We start from the raw sequence: 18,627 nt of genomic DNA, 5'->3' as shown, positions 1-18,627 counted from the left end.
AATGTTAACTGCTCAGTTTTGACCACTATACCTGGTTAAGCAAGATGTTAACATCAGGGAAAGCTGAATGAAAGATATATGGGAACTTGCTGTACAGTTTCTGCAACTCTTCTGTAAGTCTAACATTATTTCAGAATAAGAAGTCTTAAAGATACGCAGATTCTGATGCTGTAAGTCTGGGCGGAAGTCGTCTGCATTTCTAACAAGTTCCCAGGAGAGGTTGACGCTGCTCGTCCACAAAGCCCACTCTGAGCAGCAAGAATCTAAACCAGTGGTTCTCAGACTTAACTGTGCATCAGATCACCTGGCAGGCTGATTAAAACACAGATTGCTGGGCTCCACGCCCAGAGTTTCTGATTCAGTAAGTCTGGAGTGGGGCCCAAGAATTTGCATTTCTAACAGATTCCCAGATGAGGATGATGTTGCTGATGAGCTAGGAATGGTTTTTGTTTTTAAAGGGCTGTAAAAAATTTAGAAAATAGGTATATGAATCAGAGACTGTATGAGGCCTTCATTTATGTACAGAAAACGGATGTTGAGCCCCAGACCCTTGCTACTTAGAATGAAGTTTTTAAAAGACACTAATGCCTAGGTCCCACCCCTGAGGTTCTTAGTTAACTGATTTGATATGGGTCCTTGGCATCAGCATTTAAAAAATGTTCCTCTACTTCTGATATGTAACCAGGTTCAGGAAACTACTAATTTAGGCTCTCCATCCGCCTCAAAAAAACCCTACTCCTCAATCATCCCAGAGTTGAGGATGAGCCCCAACAAATGTCAAAGAGCATTTCTGCAATTTAAAATGTATTTTAAAAGTTGAGCTACTCTTTTTTTTTTTGAAGGTTAACAAAACCCAACACAAATCAGAATTTCCCCCTCTTGACTGTCCCTTCCCAAGTAAACATAATGAACGCTGGATTATACATCAATAATAATCACAAGGGATCCTAAACCTCCCCCTGCCAAAAAAAAGTGGCAAGGATAACTGTGCAGGATGGTCTGAAATAGATGGCAGGAACGGACAGAGATGGATCAGAGAAGGGATAAAGGTGTGAGTTGCCCTATGGGATGGCTGACAGTTAACAGGGCACAGAGAGCTAGAGAGTTGAGGGAAGGGGAGAAAGGTGCAGACCTGAGAAATGTGGTGGCATGGAGGTACTTGAAGAAATGCCATCAAGTACCTTGAGCTTCATCATAACCCCAACATATCTGTTTCCCACTTGAGCATATTTAGTGCTAGGAGGCCCGCTAATATTTGGCTAACCCCTTCACGCTCTTACCCTTTGTCTATTACTCCTCTGCCACAGAGGAAAGCCTTTAGCTACAGGTTGTTCTCCTGGTCAAGGAATGTGAAGGCCATCATCCTAGCCCCAACTTCCCAGCCCCTCCCAGGAAGCGCCTGGCCCCTTCTGAGAAAGATCCGTGTTTGTTCCCATACCTGTGCTCTCCTCAGCCTGATTGAAGCCACAGATCTGGCAGATGCTCTGGACCCACTTATTCATGTCCTCCTCCGTCTCAGCCACCAGGTAAAAGGTGCGCTCGCTGGTCTTGATGTCAAACACAAAACTATCCTGCAGCTCCTTCTTGTTGAAGGTCAGGCCTGCATCCACCTGCTCGCAGAAGTTCAGGTTGATGATGCGCAGGGGCTTCTTGGAGTGATCATTCTTGTAGTATTCCAGAACATCTGGGTCACCGCTCATCCGCCCACTCCGCAGGATAAACCAGCGTTTCTTCCAGGCCTGAACAGGAAGGAGTAAGAAGAGGGTGGAAAGTCATTAGTTACTTCAAAGCTTTTCACAGGTCCTCAGATGTCACCAGGTTAAGGGCGGGGACTGTTGCACCTGCAGGCTGAGCATGGCCTCTATCTCCCTTTCATATTTCCCCAGAGTTTCAAAAATGAAGGATGACTTTAGAATGCACGTTAGTGCAGCATTTCACTATGGAAACAGGGTCTTATCATTATGAGAAGAGATGTGGCATTCCCACTTCTTAGATCAGGAAGTCTGATGAGGACTAAAACACTTTAGAGCAATTAGTCCATTAAGCTAGAATACAGACTCAGACTCACCTTTTAGTCAGAGTGGAACTTGCAAAACTGTAACATCTCAGTTTATGGATGGGGTCCCCCAATAAGACATGGTGAGTTGAAGCAACAATGTCACACACAGCAAGTAGCAGAGAAACAAGTTTCCTAACTTTCAGTACACTGTGCTTTTTACCAAATCATGATGCCTTGGAAGAATCACATAGAAACCCTTCTAAAACTTCTCTGAAGCACATAACTTCAGGATTTCCCCATCTCATTCACTGCTATATCCCTAGTACTTATAACACAGCCCTGCACACACTAAGTACTCAATATACATTATTGAATGAATAAACTCCTTACATCCTGTCATACTACAGAATTTAACACTTGATTACATATTCCCTTATGTTGTCTTCTACATTCCACCTCTTCAATGAGACCGAGTATACTGTGAGCAGACACCACACAAAGTGGTAAAAAGACATCACATATAAAATAGAGCCTTGGGTTGAGTCTATGCTTTACCACTGACTTAATGTGTGACTTTTAGATAAAGTTATTTACTTCTTTGGATCTTGCTTCATCTATAGAATGAGAATCAACATCACCACCACCTGTCCTACCTACCTTATAGGGTTTATATTATGCAAACACACACAAAGCACTATGTATACAACCCTAAAGCACTGCAAATGCCAAGGATCAGACTGTCATCACAATTCGTTACATCCTACTGGGACCTTCACTCCGTTAATCCTGCCACCTTGCACTCTCACCTTCTATCCCTGTCCTCACTTCCTTCCCTACCTAACTTGCTCCTGTGATCCATCATTATCATCATTCCCTTGCTTTTTTTCTCCATTCCTCTCCTTTATCCTCTCCACAACCCCTGGCTAAGTCTAATGCTCATCCTACTCTGCCTGTTCCCATTCAGCTGTATGTAGTTGGAGAAAATCATACAACTACATTGGCTGCTCTCACTTTAAATTCAAGTGAGCCCTTAGGCTGCCTGACAGTCCTACATTTACCTGGTCCATGATTTTCTCTTGCTCTTTGGCAACAGTCTTTGAACTTCTCTCTCTTTATTTTTTAATCTTATTTAAAAATTTTATTTATTTATTTATTTGGCTGCATTGGGTCCTCGTTGCTGCACGCGGGCTTTCTCTAGTTGCGGCGAGCGGGGGCTACTCTTCGTTGTGGTGTGCGGGCTTCTCATTGAGGTGGCTTCTCTTGTTGCGGAGCACAGGCTCTAGGTGTGCGGGCTCAGTAGTTGTGGCTCGTGGGCTCTAGGGCGCAGGCTCAGTAGTTGTCGAGCACGGGCTTAGTTGCTCTGCAGCATGTGGGATCTTCCCGGACCAGGGCTCAAACCTATGTCCCCTGCATTGGCAGGCAGATTCCTAACCGCTGCGCCACCAGGGAAGTCCCGAACTTCCCTCTCTTTAAACTTCCAGCACCTCTACTCTTTGGTATGAGAAAATACAAGCAAGCAAAAGAGAATCTACACATGTTCCATCACCAAATTTACCAATCTGTCTGCATTTGTAGCAACGTAGTTTGTTACTAGGGAGCATGGACAGTTCACCGAGTCTAAGGCCAACCTTCTTCCACTTGAGCATCCCCTCTCACCTACATGTGGACATCACTGTATCTCTGGAATCACTGCATTCTCCCTCCCTCCTAGGATCATTCCCATCAGGACCCCAACTTCTCCCAACTAAGAAAAAAAATGAAAAGCTTGACTTGATCCCACATTCCCTTCCAACTATGGCCCAGTTTTCTGCTCCCCTGTACAGTAAAACCTCAAAGAGTTTTCTATAGTACTAATCATTGTTTCCTCTCCTCCCATTCTTTTCTTGGAAGCAATCTAATCAGGCTTCCCCCAGCTCCCCCCACCCCCTACTAAAATAACTCAACAGAGGTCTTAAAGACTTCATGCTGCTAAAGCAACATTTGCATTTCACTTGATCTCTCAGCAACATCTGATAACAGTTTATTATTCCGTTCTCTTTGAAGCACTTTCTTCACTTGGCTTCAGTGCTCACTCTCAATTTTCCTATCTCCCTGGCCTCTCTTTTTCAGTCTCCAGTGCTGGTTCCTTCTCATTTCCCTGATCTCTAAATGTTGGAATGCCCCAGTGCTCAGTTCTCAGACTCTTCTCTTTCTACACCCACTTCCTAGGTTATTTTATTCCATTTTACAGCTTTGCAAGCCATCTAACTGCTGCAATTCCTAAATTTGTATCTCCAGCCCAGACTGGTCTATTCAACTCTAGAGTCTTATATTCAACTCCTCACTAATAGGCATCTCAAACTTAAGGTGCTCAAAACTGAGCTCTTGATATCCTCCAAGCTTGTTCTTCCTGCAATCTTTCCCATCTCAGTTACAAGCAGCTCCAGCCTTCCAGTTGCTCAGACCAAAAATCTTGATGTCATCATCAACTCCTTTCTTTCCCATTCCACACCTAACCCAACAGCAAATCCAGTTGGTCCAAACAGTTCAAAATACATCTACGACCTGGTCACTTCTCCACACCTCCACTGTTAACTCACTTGATTGAGTCCACCATTTGGTCATCTTCCTGCTTCTATGCTTTCATCCTGCAATCTATTCTCAACACGGATGCTGATGCAAATCAGAGCATGCCACTTCTCTGTACCAAGTCTCCACTGGCTTTCTGTCTCACTCCGAGTAAAAGCCGAAGTCCTCATAATGGCCAGTGGGCCTAGTATGACAGTCTCTCATCCCACAACTCTCACCTTACCTCCTGCCACTCTCCACCTTGCCCATTCTGCTCTTGCCACACTGGCCACACAATCCTGCCTCGGGGTCTTTGCTCTGGTTGTTCCCTCTGCCTGGAATACTCCTGTCCCAGACAGTCCCATTGCTTATTTTTTCCTTCAAGTCACTATTCAAGTGTCACATTACTGGACAGACTGTTTTCCTGACCACCCAACCCTCACACTCTCCCGCGTACTCTGCTATACTGATCTCACTAGCACTTACACCACCTAAAACACCACATTTTTGTTGATTCTACCCACCTCCCAGAATGTAAACTCCAAGAGAGCAGGGATTGGTTCTTTTTATCCCATGCTGCATCCTCAGTGTTTAGAATAGTGCCTGGCACATAGGTGGTTATCAATAAGTATGTACTGGATTAATTAATGAATCATTTTCTTACATGAACTCCTTACAGAATCTAGAAGGTCATGGGGATATAACTGGTGCCTGATAAGCCTTGGTGGAAGTGAAGATTAAGGTATAGGATAGAGCTGAGGAAATAAATATAAGTACCATCTACTACAGTCACCTAAAATCTTGCCCAGGCCACTACTTACAGAACTCTGTGTGCATCTGTGTGTGTGCGTGCATGCATATAATGGGTAGCAAGGTGCATTTTTAAAAGGTATTGAAGCTTGTGTTTCAGTTGATGTATCCCCCTTTAGTGCTTGTCTCTGTAGAAAGAGCTGCTTTCAAATCACTGGTGTGCAGGTGCAAGCATAAACACACACACAGACACTCTCATAAACAAGAAAAAGGTGTTTGCTACAGATAACATCGGAGCCTGTCAGGTTCCGCTTGCAAGAAGTGGTGCAGGCTGATAAATGGCTGCCTACAAAATGCTGATAAATTTATGACAGAGCAGGCAAAGCCATCTAGTCTAGTTCCAAATTCACATCGCTCTTCTGCCACAACACTCTCTGCTCCAACTTCACGTATGTGTTCTTGGGGGAACCATACAATTCAGAACTAAGTATAAGCAACTCCAAAGAGTCTAGCTCCAAAGACAATTTCTCTGATCCCCTCAGCTGAAATGGACCTCTATTTCCTCTGAACCATCATAACACTTTTAATGTACTTTTCACATCATGTCAATTTTTTTTTCACAACATATTACAGATATTTTAGTATTTGTTGTTTCTTCCCAAGTAGACGATGAATAAAATCTCCTCCTATTCCTCTTTCAATCTTCATGGTAGGCATTTACTAAGCAAGGCTCTTTATCACCGAACCTCTCTTATCTCCCTGGCCTCATTTATGTTTCCTTCCTGCCATCCATCCATCCATCCAACAAATATTTATTTAGTGCTTACTATGTTACAGGCATCATCCTAGATGCTGAGGATACAGCATGAATTCCTGGTCTTACAGAAATTACAGGTGCATAACAGGTTACTTATTATTCTCCAAATGTGCCACATAATTGCATGACTTCATGTCTGTGCACAAGCTGACGTTTCTTCCTAGAATGCCTTTCACCTCACCTCATCTATCTGGAAAATTCCTATATTTTCTTAGTGCCAGGTTAAATATCACTTCTCCTGGAAGGCCTTTACTAACTTCCCATAGAGCTGGTGCTCCTGTCTCTTGTTCCCTTAACAACCCGTGCTTTCTGTGGCATTTCTTCACTCATCTTTGACATTTCAATTGCTCATATGTCTTCCTCCCCTTTAAGCTCCGAGCATCTTGATGTTAGGGTCCTGTGTGGCCAACAGTTACTCGGCAGAGTACTTAGCCTATATGGGAACTCAGTAAAGATCTGTTGACTTTTTTTTTTCATTCAATCAATGTATTCATTTATTCAAACTAATAAATGCAATTTAAAAAGTTAAGTAAGCTTTCACAGTAGGAAGTAGGAAAGGAGGACAAAAAAGAGGATTACAGAAAAGAGAATAAGATAAAGGTATGTTGTGGATTCTCTATGACGTGAGTTTTTCAGCATCTTGTTCCCTTCATTTTGATGAGTGCAGGACCCTCTAATAAATATTTATAAAGGAGTCTGGGCACTTCAGCTTGAAAGTACCCATTGATATAGAAATGAAAAATTACTGCTGGAGCACTGACACGTAATACAAGGAGAATACAGGAACTTGAGTCCTGAATATGTTCTTAAGGGGATAGCTTCTTCAGGACTGTTCTTACATCTGTACAAAATCTCCTACAAAAATTAACTCAAAATGGATCAAGGACTTAAATGTAAAATACAAGCAGAATTCAGCAAGATATAAAAAGAATTATATAACATGACCAAGTGGAGTTTATTCCAAAGACGTAAAATTGATTCAATATTAAAAAAATCAATCAATGTAATCAACCGCAGTAATAAGCTAAAGGAGAAAAACCACATGGTCCTATCAATTAATGCAGAAGAAACATATGACACATTTCAACACCCATTCATGATAAAAACTCAAAAAAATAGGAAGAGAGGGGGAACTTCCTCAATCTGATAAAGAGCATCAACAAAAGACCAACACTAACATTACACTTCATATTGAAAGGCTGAATGCTTTCCCCCTAAGATCAGGAACAAGGCAAGGATGTCTGCTTTCACCGCTCTTATTCAACATAGTGCTGAAGTTCTAGTCAGGGAAATAAAGCAAGAAATGGATATAAAAGGCATACAGATTGATGGATTTAGAGAGCATTATGCTAAGTGAAATAAGTCAGAGAAAGACAAATACTGCACGGTATCACTTATGTGTGGAATCTAAAATAAAACAAACTAGTGAATATAACAAAAAGGAAACAGACTCACAGATATAGAGAACAAACTAGTGGTTACCAGTTGGGAGAGGGAAGGGGGTAGGGGCAAGATAGGGGGCAGGGATTAAGAGGTACAAACTATTACATATAAAATAAATAAGCTACAAGGATATATTGTACAACACAGTGAGTATAGCCAATATTTTATAATAACTATAAATGGAGCATAACCTTTAAAAATTGTGAAGCATTATGCTGTACACCTGTATCTTATATAATACTGTACATTAACTGTATCTCAATTTTTAAAAAGGCATACAGATTGAAAAGGAAGAAAAAAAATTGTCCCTATTTGGATGACATGATTGTCCACATAGAAAATCCCAAGGAATTTAGGAAAAAACTCCTGGGACAAATAAGTGAGTCTGGCAAAGTCACAAAATACAGGAGTACCTCATTGTATTGCACGTTGCTTTATTATGCTTTGTGGACATTGCATATTATACAAATTGAAGGTTTATGGCAACCCTCTGTCAAGCAAATCTATTGGCACCATTTTTGCAACAGCATTTGCTCACTTTGTGTCTCTGTGTCACGTTTTGGTAATTCCTGCACTATTTCAAACTTTTTCATTATGATTATATTTGTTATGGTGATCTGTGATCAGTGATCTGATGAAGGCTCAGATGATGGTTAGCATTTTTTAGTAATATTTTTAAATTAAGGTATTAACATAGTTTTTTAGACATAATGCTATTGCACACTAATAGACTACAGTATGGTGTAAACATAACCTTTATATACACCAGGAAACCAAAAAGTTCATATGACTCGCTTTATTGCAGTATTTGCTTTACTGTGGTGGTCTGGAATTAAACTTGCAATATCTCCAAGGTATGCCTGACAAGATGAACATACAAAAATTGATTTGCTCCTGTATACTAGCAAATAAACACGTGGGCATAGAAAATAAAAACACAATGCCATTTATAATCACCTTTTTAAAAATGAAAGAGGTGTGAATCTAACAAAACATGTTCAGGACATGTATGCTGAAAACTATACAATGCTGATAAAAGAAATTTTAAAAAACCTAAATGGAGAGGCCCACCATGTTCATGGATTGGAAGACACAACATAGTACATCTCTCCAAACTGATGTCCAGATTTAACACAATTTCTGTCAAAATCCCAGCAAGAGTTTTTATGAATGTAGACAAAATTATTCTAAAACATATATGGAAAGGCAAAGAAAGTACAATAGCTAAAACAACTTTGAAAAAGAAGATAAAAGTGGGGAAACAAGTCCACTAGATTTCAATAATTATTGTATAGCTACAGAAATCAAGACCATGTGATACTGGCAGAGGGACATACACATAGGAACAATGGAATAAAACAGGAAACCCAGAAATAGACCTACACAAATATGCTCAACTGATTTCTGACCAAGGTGAAAAAGCAATTCAGTGGAGGAAAGATGGCCTTTTCAACAAATGGTGCTGAAGCAACTGGGCATCCACAGAGGGGGAAAAATGAACATCAATCTAAGCCTCACATCTTATACAAAAATGAACTCCAAATGAATCATGGACTTAAATGTAAAGCTATAAAACATTTAGAAAAAATTGGAGGAAATCTTTGGGATCTAGGGCTAGGCGAAGAGTTCTTAGACTAGACACCAAAACCATAATCCATAAAAGGAAAAATTTATAAATTAGACTTCATTGAAATTCAAAACTTTTGCTCTGCAAAAGACGGTTAAGAGGCTAAAAAGATAAGCTACAGAGTGTGAGAAAATATTTGCCAACCACATATTTGACAAAGGAGAGTATGGAGAACATATAAAGAACTCCCAACACTCAATAGTTTAGAAAGGGAAACAATCCAATTAGGACATGGGCAAAAGACATGAAGAGACATTTCACTGAAGAGCATATGCAGATAGCAAATAAGCACATGTAAAGGTGTTCAGTATCATTAGCCATTTGGAAAACACAAAACCACAAAGAGATATTATCACAGACCTATCAGAATGGTTAAAAAAAAAAAATTGTAACAACGCAAAATGCTGGCAATGAGGCAGAGAAAATGGGTCACTCAAACATTGCTGGTGAGACTCTAAAAGGATATAGCCACTCTGGAAAACAGTTTGGCAGCTTCTTAAAAAACTAAACATGCAACTGCTGTATGACTCAGCAATTGTACTCCTGGGCATTTATCCCAGAGAAATGAAGATTCATATTCATACGAAAACTTGTCAATGAATGTTTATGTAAGTTTTATTTACAATAGTTCCAAACGGGAACAATCCAGATGTCCTTCAATGGGTAAGTGGTAAATAAACTGTGGTACTTCCATACCATAGGACACTACTCAGCAATAAAAAAAGGAACAAAGTATTGACACATGCAAAATCCTGAATGAATCTCCAGAGAATTATGCTGAATTTTGTCAGAGCCAATCCCAGAAGGTTACATAATGTGTGATCCCACTTATAGAGCATTCTTGAAATGACAGAATTTAGGAATGGACAACAGATTAGTGGTTGTCAGTGGTTAAGGAGAGGGTCGGACTGGGATAGAAGTGGGTGTGGCTATAGGAGAGCAGTATGAAAGATCCTTGTGGTGATGGAAATGTTCTGGATCTTGACTGTAACAATACCAACATCTTTGTTGTGATACTGTAGCACAGTTTTGGAAGATGTTACCACTGGGGGGAAACTGGTAGAGGGTACTTGGGATCTCTATTATTCTTATGACTACATGTGTATCCAAAATTATCTCAAAATAAAAAGTTTAATTAAAAAAAACTTATCCACATGAGAATTAGAAAGTTCATAGAAGAGAAGTAAAGATCATGGCGAGAAAGGTTCATAGTTGGCGAATGATTATAACCAGACCCAGTTGTCCTCAATCTTTCCCACTCAGGGATGGAGATGGACTCCTAAGGAATCACATGAAAATATAAATAAACTTTAGAGTTCAGACCCCTGAGCACGAGGGCACAAAATGGAGTGAACTAAGAGTCACCAGAATGTCTAAACCTACCGAGCTACCTGTCAGCTCTAGGAAATCTTCACTGTAATAGCAGACATGAGTCTCTGCCTTGGGGAAACAAACAAATAAATAAGGTACCAGCCAGCTTCTCCTATTTTTCTGTGTAGTAGCCAGCCTCCAAGATAGCCCCTAATGAATCCATTTCCCAGTGTAGCCTTATGTAGTCCCCTCTCATTCAGAATAAGGATGAACAATAGGATACTGCATAAATGAAAGTGTGTGACTTCCAAGGATAAGGCATAAAAGACACTGCAGCTTCTTTCTTGTTCTCCTTTGGATCAGCTGCCATGTTGTAAGGACACTCAAGCAGTACTAAGGAGGAATGCACAAGGTGAAGAACTAAGGCCTCCTGACAGCTATGAAAAAGAGCCATTCTTAGAAGCAGATCCGTCAGCCCCAGTCAAGATGACTGCAGCTATAGGCACTTTTTTTTTTTTATAGGCACTTTTGACTGCAATTTCATGAGAGACACTGAGCCAAATCCACCAAACTAAATTGCTCCTAAATTGCTGAATCACAGAAACCACATGAAATAATAAACATTTATTGCTCTTTTAAGCCAGTAAGCTTTGGGGTAATTTGTTATCCTGCAATAAATAACTAATACATTTTACTTTCCACTACCAGGGCCATTTGGGTGTAACCAACGCTAGGCACTAGGAGGAAAGCCTTGTCTCTTTAGAAGAGTAAAAGCAGAGGCTAAAAGATAGACTAATAGGCCAATGGAACAGAAGAATCCTGAAACAGACCCTTACATACATCATCACTAGATTTAAGAAAAAGGTGATACGGCAGTACTATGGAGAAAAAAACCTGTCCTTTTGATAAGTGGCACTAGGTAAATTCAATAACCATGGGAAAAGAAAGATTCTTGATCCTTATGCCATGCCACATGTGAAAATTAATTTCAGATCATTATAAACCCAAATGTGAAAGATAAAACAATAAAGTATTTAGAGGAAAACAAAGGAAAATATGTTTCTGACTTTGGGGTAGGCAATGATTTCCCGAATATGCAAAAGGTACTAAGACAACAGAAAAAGTAATCAATTATACTACATTAAACTTAATTTCTGGTTATCAAAAGGCACCGGTTAAGAGGATGAAAAACCAAGCCAAGAAAGTGAGAAGAGATATTTGCAATACATACATCCAATGAAGGACTCATATTCAGAACACATAAAAAAAAGTCTATAAATTAGCAAGAATAAGGCCACTCAATAGAAAAACAGGCAAAAGTTTAAATAGACACTACACAAAAGAAGATACCCAAATGGCGATAAACATGTAAACAGATCTCAACTTCATTACTCATTAGGAAAATGCAAATCAATAACACTAAGACAACCACCAGAATGGTTCCAATGAAAAAGACTGACAATAGTAAGTTTGCGGAAGGATGTGGAAAAACTCTCACACCCTGTTAGTAGGAATGTGAGTTGGTATAATCACTTTGGAAAACTATGGCAGTGTTTACTAAAACTGAACATACTCAAACCTCAGGACCTTGTATCTACTCCTAGGTACTTACCTCAAATAATTGTGTACATATATTCACCAAAATACATGTAAAAGTATGTTTACTGCAACACCATTCATAACAGCCCATATCATACCTGCCTTTTTGCACTCCTATTTCAAGTGCTTGTTACCTATAGTCTGGACTGTTTGCATAGCTTCCTAACCAGTTATCCTAAATTAATACTTATAAATGATTCCAGTTTAATCTTCCGATCAGAGCAAAACTCTGATCATGTCATTCCACTTCACTATCCAAAAATTTAATGGCTCCCTATCACCTGCATAGCAATGTCCAAATCCTATGGTTTAGTTTTCTTTTTATTAAAATAAAATGAATTATTTTCAATGTGGTAAAACATAACATAAAATTTACCATTTTAACCATTTTAAGTGTACAGTTCTGTGGCATTAAGTATATTCACACTGTTGTAGAGCCATCAACACTATCCATCTCCAGAACTTTTTCATCTTCCCCAACTGAAATTCTGTATCCATTAAACATTAACTCCCCATTCCTCCCTATACCCAGTCCCTGAAAACCACTATTAGACTTTCTGTATCTTTGAATTTGACTACTCATATATGTGGAATCACACAATATATGTCCTTTTGTGACTGGCTTATTTCACTTAGCCTAGTTGACTTATTTCACTTCATGCCTAATTCCTGGTATAACCCAGCCAGGCAGAAGAAACACTATTAATTCAGATCAACAAAAACTCAAACCAAGGAGCACAAATGCAGAGAAATAAGGAGAACAGAATGAGACAGATGATGCAAGAGTGTGATAAGCAAAGCTTGAGATTAGGGTGAAAAGACCCAAATTATAGTCTTAGTTCTTGCTCTACAACCTTGGACAAATTTAACATCTCCTAAGCCTTAATAACCAAATATATAAAAGGGAAAATAACAAAGCTAATAATACTGATTTGAGAATTAAGTACAATTATTAAGTGTGAGAGCAGCTAGGACCAAACTCTGCATGACACATGTCAAGAACATAGTTATTGACTTTAAAGCAGCCCAAGGACATTCTGAGATCATATAACTGGCAAAAGAGTTATCATTATGAAAGATCCCCAGATTTCCAATTCATAGTTTTTCCACCATTAAAAAGGCATTATTTTGTCCTTTGTCTTACCACATACCACACATCAGCAACTCCTCTGAATTCTGGTTAAAGGTATCAGGATTCTTCCAGTCTCTCAGATTCAAAATCATCTACTTCCAATTCAACTCTTCTTGCTATTTCACTGTTCATGACGAATCAATGAGCTCCTTCTATAGTATTCAGTAAAACAAGCACAAATTCTGCTAAATGCTTTGAGGGATAAAGAAAGAAGGCAAGACCCAAACTTTCCTTTCAACTAACAATGCTTACAACAATTCAGGGAGATAAGACATGAACACATATCCCTAAAATAAAAAGATTTTTATAAGCACCATAATAGGGACACAATATGCTATTAGACCACTGAAGCAGAGAATCAAACCTTTAGGGATGGGCAGGAGAGGGGAAGAGAGAGAGAGCAACAAAGAGAAATGAACATGAATGAATATGAACAGTGAAGAAGGTAGGGTTTGATATACGGTTTTGGGAAAGAAGGAGGAAAGGTCAGTTCTTATAGAGCACATAGTATGACCAAGACCTGGGTATGGGAAAATATGACAGGTTCAGAGAATGTGGAACAGTCTTTTTTGAATGTGGAAAAGAAAGAGGAAAGGAAGAGTCTGGTGGTCCTGGAAAGCCAACACCATCCTAAGAATTTTTAATCTTTTCTTTACTGATAATGGAGAGCCACTGAAGAGAAGAGATTAGCAGAGAAATGATAGTTATCACTGTGCCCTTAACTGGCAGAATGAGGAAGACCAACCAGAGAAAGGAAACATAAGAGGTAGGAAAACTAAGAAGCTGTTGCAATGCTCTGCAACAGTGAGAGATGATGGCAGGGAGACAGAGCACAAAAGACAATGCAAGTCACTTTACTCAACGACGGGGCTTAAAGAAGTACATGGCGTAAGGGCCAACCCTCAAGAAAGTTAGAACCTTCCACTTGTGTCTATGATTAACAGAACGCCACCACCTTCTCTGATGAAACAGAAGTGACTGTTTTCCTTTTGTACCCAAATCCAGTAAAACAAAACAAAACAAAAAACCATTTCACAACCACCCAGACCACAGACATGCACCATGGGTACATATGGCCCGGAAGTTGCATCATTCTTGCTTTGAGTGGAGAGTGCATATCTCTCATGAACCTGTCTCTGTTCTTTGGGTTATATACCAAGGTCTCCAAGCATGTAGAATGCAGACATGACTTCTTCCTATTGCTCTTGGCACCTAGAAAACTTAGGTGGACCCCAGTTCAGCTTTACACTGGCCAGATCACACGGGAGTGCTGTGCTCAGTTCTGGTGGTGTAAAGGGTCTTGAAATCCAGTGGTACCAGGATTTAGGGAGGTTTTGCCCGGAGTCATGACTGTCGTGTTCTGAGATATAAGGGGCTAATGCACAGAAGAACGATTTGATTTATTTTGGGTGATCCCACATACTAAAGCTGAACTAGGGCCAACAGGGGCATGCTACAGAAAAGCAGAGTTTTGGCTCAGTGTAAGTACGAATTTTTCTAAAGGAGTGGTCCAAAGCAGGTCCTTTGGAAACTGAAGAACTGCTCAGCGTCGGAGATACTAAAGAGGAGTTAGCCTAGAGCAGGGGTTAGCAAACTTTCTCTGTACAGAGCAGAGAGTAAATATTTTAAGCCTCACAGACCCTACAGTCTCTCCCAGCTACTCAAATCTATAGTGGCGTGGAAGAAGCTGTAAACAATTTGTAAGCAAATGAGAGTAGCTGTGTTCCAATAAAACTATTTAGAAAAAGAGGTGGCGGACAAGATTGGCTTGCTAGCCCCTGGCCTAGACTAGGAGTGGGTAGGGAGGGAGAGTTGAGCAGTGGATCAGTAGGAAGAAAGGGACTAAGGTCTCTTCCAACTGTGAGAGCATTATGTGTTTTTAACCAGGAAAATCTGACATGGTAACACCTCATTTAATCAGATTATTCATTCTTGGAACAGAGGGATGTGTTCTTCCACAAAACCAAGTATTAACTAGAACTCCCTTAGTTTCAGCCTTGACAGTTGAAAATATTTCTGAAACTCCAGAATCTTCTGCCTTGCCTTAGGTACTATACCAAAGATAACAGAACTTTTCTTTGATGACTAAGGACTTCTCAGAGCTTCAAACCATCTCTCCAGATACCAAATCTCACATGCCTTGTGGCTAAAGTTGTAGAAGGGTCAAGACATTTCTTGGAAGAGGGTTTTGTGTAACTCCTAGAAATGGGCGTGTCCTTTTAACTTCCATCTTTCTGATGAGGGTAAAGCCAGAAACTGCCAACAAACCAGGAGAATCCTGTTAAGTGAAGATTATAGTTAGTTAATTAGAATCTAACTGAGGTTACTGGATGATATCAATAAATTGAACTTATTAGTCAGGGACATTAAAAACATAATACGTGCATCTTCAAAAGCTCTTTGCTTTATATATAAAAAAATCCACCCATAACACATGCACACATTCATCACTCACACTCACCTTTCTCTTGGTAAAACTGCAGGTGGTGATGTAGTTTGAGTTCCAGCCCAAATAATCACAAAGACAGAAGAAGAATTTGATCTGACTTGTGAGTACGTGATGTACAACTATATCCCAACACATTGCAGCATGAAGAACACTGTAACAGTCACACATTTCTGGAGAAACACTTCCTGAGTGAGAAAGAGCTTCCTGCTATCCTTCCTCTAGGTATCCTTCAACTACTCTGGACCATGGTGATTTTACACTCTGAGGGAGGGAAAAAGGCACTTGAGTTCCTGCTAGATTCCATGTGCTTTCTATCCATTATCACATTTAATCCTCAAACCAATGCTACAAGGCAAATAAATCCTTTTTTTTTTATAGATGAAGAAAATGAGGTTCATCCAAGTTAAGCAATTTGAAGAGATCACAGACCCAATCTTTTGGTCCACTGAGTCAGGGCTTAGGGTCCAGAAAGAACTTAAGGAGAAGCTAATGCAGATGAACTGCTGACTACACTTTGAGAAACACTGGTCACAGAGTTTATGAAAGGTCAAGTTCACAGTTAGTAGGTGATGTCGACAGAGGAATTAGAATCTAGGTCTCAGCTCCTAGTCCAAAGTTATTTCCAGTCCTCAAATCCAAATCCCTTAGGATCATAGTTATATGCTCCTGACTCATTCATTTGAGTAATAAAGATCCTCTCTGACTCCAATGAACCTTCCTTGTTCCTTGGGCACAGTATGAACTTTATCTTACCACAAGACAAGTCCATTCTGAGGTCAGGGGCTTTTTTAGCTCCAAAATTTAGCACAGTGCTTGATGGATGTTATGCACTATATAACTCTTCAGTGAAAGGTATACCAAAGAAATAAAAGGAAAGAATGTCTATTTGCTTCCTCTTTTGGTAAAAACATACAAACAAAACCTCTCAGTCAGATGATCTGCTAATGTAACACTTCTAGCATTCTAACCATCTCTATCCTGGGTGAGATAGTACACAGACACCATAAACACAAAAGATACCATGGAAAAGTGCATGTCTTTATGTGAAACTGACTCCAACCCTAGGCTTCAGGGGGTGGATCATGGGAACCTAAATTAAGCCAATTAATACATTTCATCCAGTGATTGGTTCAGCAATGTGCAGGAGCTCCAAGCCAGCTCAAACAGTCATTAAGATTCAACACTAGGACTTTTGTTTGTGTTACTAAGAGTGGGCTCTCTCTTTCACTGGAGAGAAGGTTGGCATGATAAGAGCCTGAAGTTGCAAGGACCACCCTCTGGAGTCTAAGAACAACAAAGAGAGAGCAGAGTTAAAAAGATGGACCTTGATGAAATGTGTGTCCTAAATCAAGGTGATCCTGAAGCCAGGTTTCCCCTTTCTGGTGACTCAACAAACTCTTCCTCATTTAACACAGGTTTTTTTTTTTTTTTTTAATTTCTTTGGATGTTTTATTGGTATTTCTTTGACCTTTTTTTTTTAACATCTTTATTGGAGTATAATTGCTTTACAATGGTGTGTTAGTTTCTGCTTTATAACAAAGTGAATCAGTTATACATATACATATGTTCCCATAGCTCTTCCCTCTTGCGTCTCCCTCCCTCCCACCCTCCCTATCCCACCCCTCTAGGTGGTCACAAAGCACCGAGCTGATCTCCCTGTGCTATGGGGCTGCTTCCCACTAGCTAGTTATTTTACATTTGGTAGTGTATATATGTCCATGCTACTCTCTCACTTTGTCACAGCTTACCATTCCCCCTCCCCGTATCCTCAAGTCCATTCTCTATGTCTGCGTCTTTATTCCTGTCCTGCCCCTAGGTTCTTCATAACCTTTTTTTTTTTTTAGATTCCATATATATGCAACACAGGTTTTAAGCATGTGTCCTATTTTGGACCCAGAACCAGTTTGTTACCACAAGAATGACTCAGAGGTCCTTTCCATGTGCTCTCATCAAATTCATTATTTAATCCATTCTCTTGTTTCCTTCACTTTCAATTTTTTTTCCATTAGTATTTATTCTCCTTCCTCCTTCCAGTCATTCAATCAACATTTATCAAATGTGGATAAATGTCAGTGCCTATTAGTGCCAGGTCCTTTAGGATCTCATGATCTTTGGAAAGGGCAGGCAGGTACGTACACAGGTGACTCAGCGTGCTGAGGTCAGGACTCCAATAGAGGTATGAACAGAGAGCACTCTGCTTGGGAGCAGTCAGGGAATGGTGCAGAGCACGGGTGATACCTGGATTGGGTCTCGAAGGATGAGAGGAGTTTTGCTAACTGAAGAAAAAATACTGGAGGAGGAACTTTTCAGGAAAAGAGAATAATACGAGTACAGTTAACTCTCATTATTCACAGTAGTTATGGTCTATAAAGTCACCACAAACACTGAATTAGCAAATACTGAATCCTTTCTCCTAGAGGAAATTCAGGGTTAGGTTCCTGCAAGCCTCTGGCCAAAATATTTTTGTCAACCAATCCATACATAATCTTGTTTTATGTCTGTTTCTGTGTAAAGACACCTTATTTAATATATACTGCTGATTCATGAATATTGAACTCGCAGCTAACAGCACTATAACTCAAGTCTAGATGAAGTTTATCTAACACGTGTGTTTTCTCCAAAAGGTACATGATGATCCTGTGCTTAGGAGCCGTAGACAGTAGTTCAGCACTCTGCTTGGGGGCATTTTAAATAGTGAAATCATCAAACGAAAAAGCACAAAAATGTGAAAACCATGGCATTAAGAGGAAGGGGCACTAGTTTGCAGGGTAAGAGCTGAAACAAGAAGGCAGAGTGTGGCTTTGTTCTGTCTCAGCGTGGAACACGTACATGGGGAGCTCAGACTTTTCACTGCTCTGCATATTGCATGTCTGTGACTGACCTTGAAAGAGCTGTGAATACTGGCTTTGGGGTTACAAATAAATTTTAATAAGTAGGTGAATTCTCAAATATG

The 18,627-nt window shown here is 39.9% G+C and overlaps 1 protein-coding gene across 4 annotated transcripts in view; it reads right to left on the bottom strand.

The window, feature by feature from the left end:
* GAB2 (GRB2 associated binding protein 2) overlaps nt 1-18,627 on the bottom strand; it is a 182,814-nt gene that overhangs the window by 59,766 nt on the left and 104,421 nt on the right. For all 4 annotated transcript variants that reach the window (XM_061204094.1, XM_061204095.1, XM_061204093.1 and 1 more), the window contains exon 2: nt 1,439-1,739. In XM_061204094.1, the coding sequence (XP_061060077.1) occupies nt 1,439-1,739 (301 nt within the window). The remainder of the gene's footprint in view (nt 1-1,438; nt 1,740-18,627) is intronic.

This window comes from Eubalaena glacialis, chromosome 10, assembly GCF_028564815.1.
Source record: "Eubalaena glacialis isolate mEubGla1 chromosome 10, mEubGla1.1.hap2.+ XY, whole genome shotgun sequence".
Classification (NCBI taxonomy): Eukaryota; Metazoa; Chordata; class Mammalia; order Artiodactyla; family Balaenidae; genus Eubalaena; species Eubalaena glacialis.
This window is presented reverse-complemented; position numbering and strand designations above follow the sequence as displayed.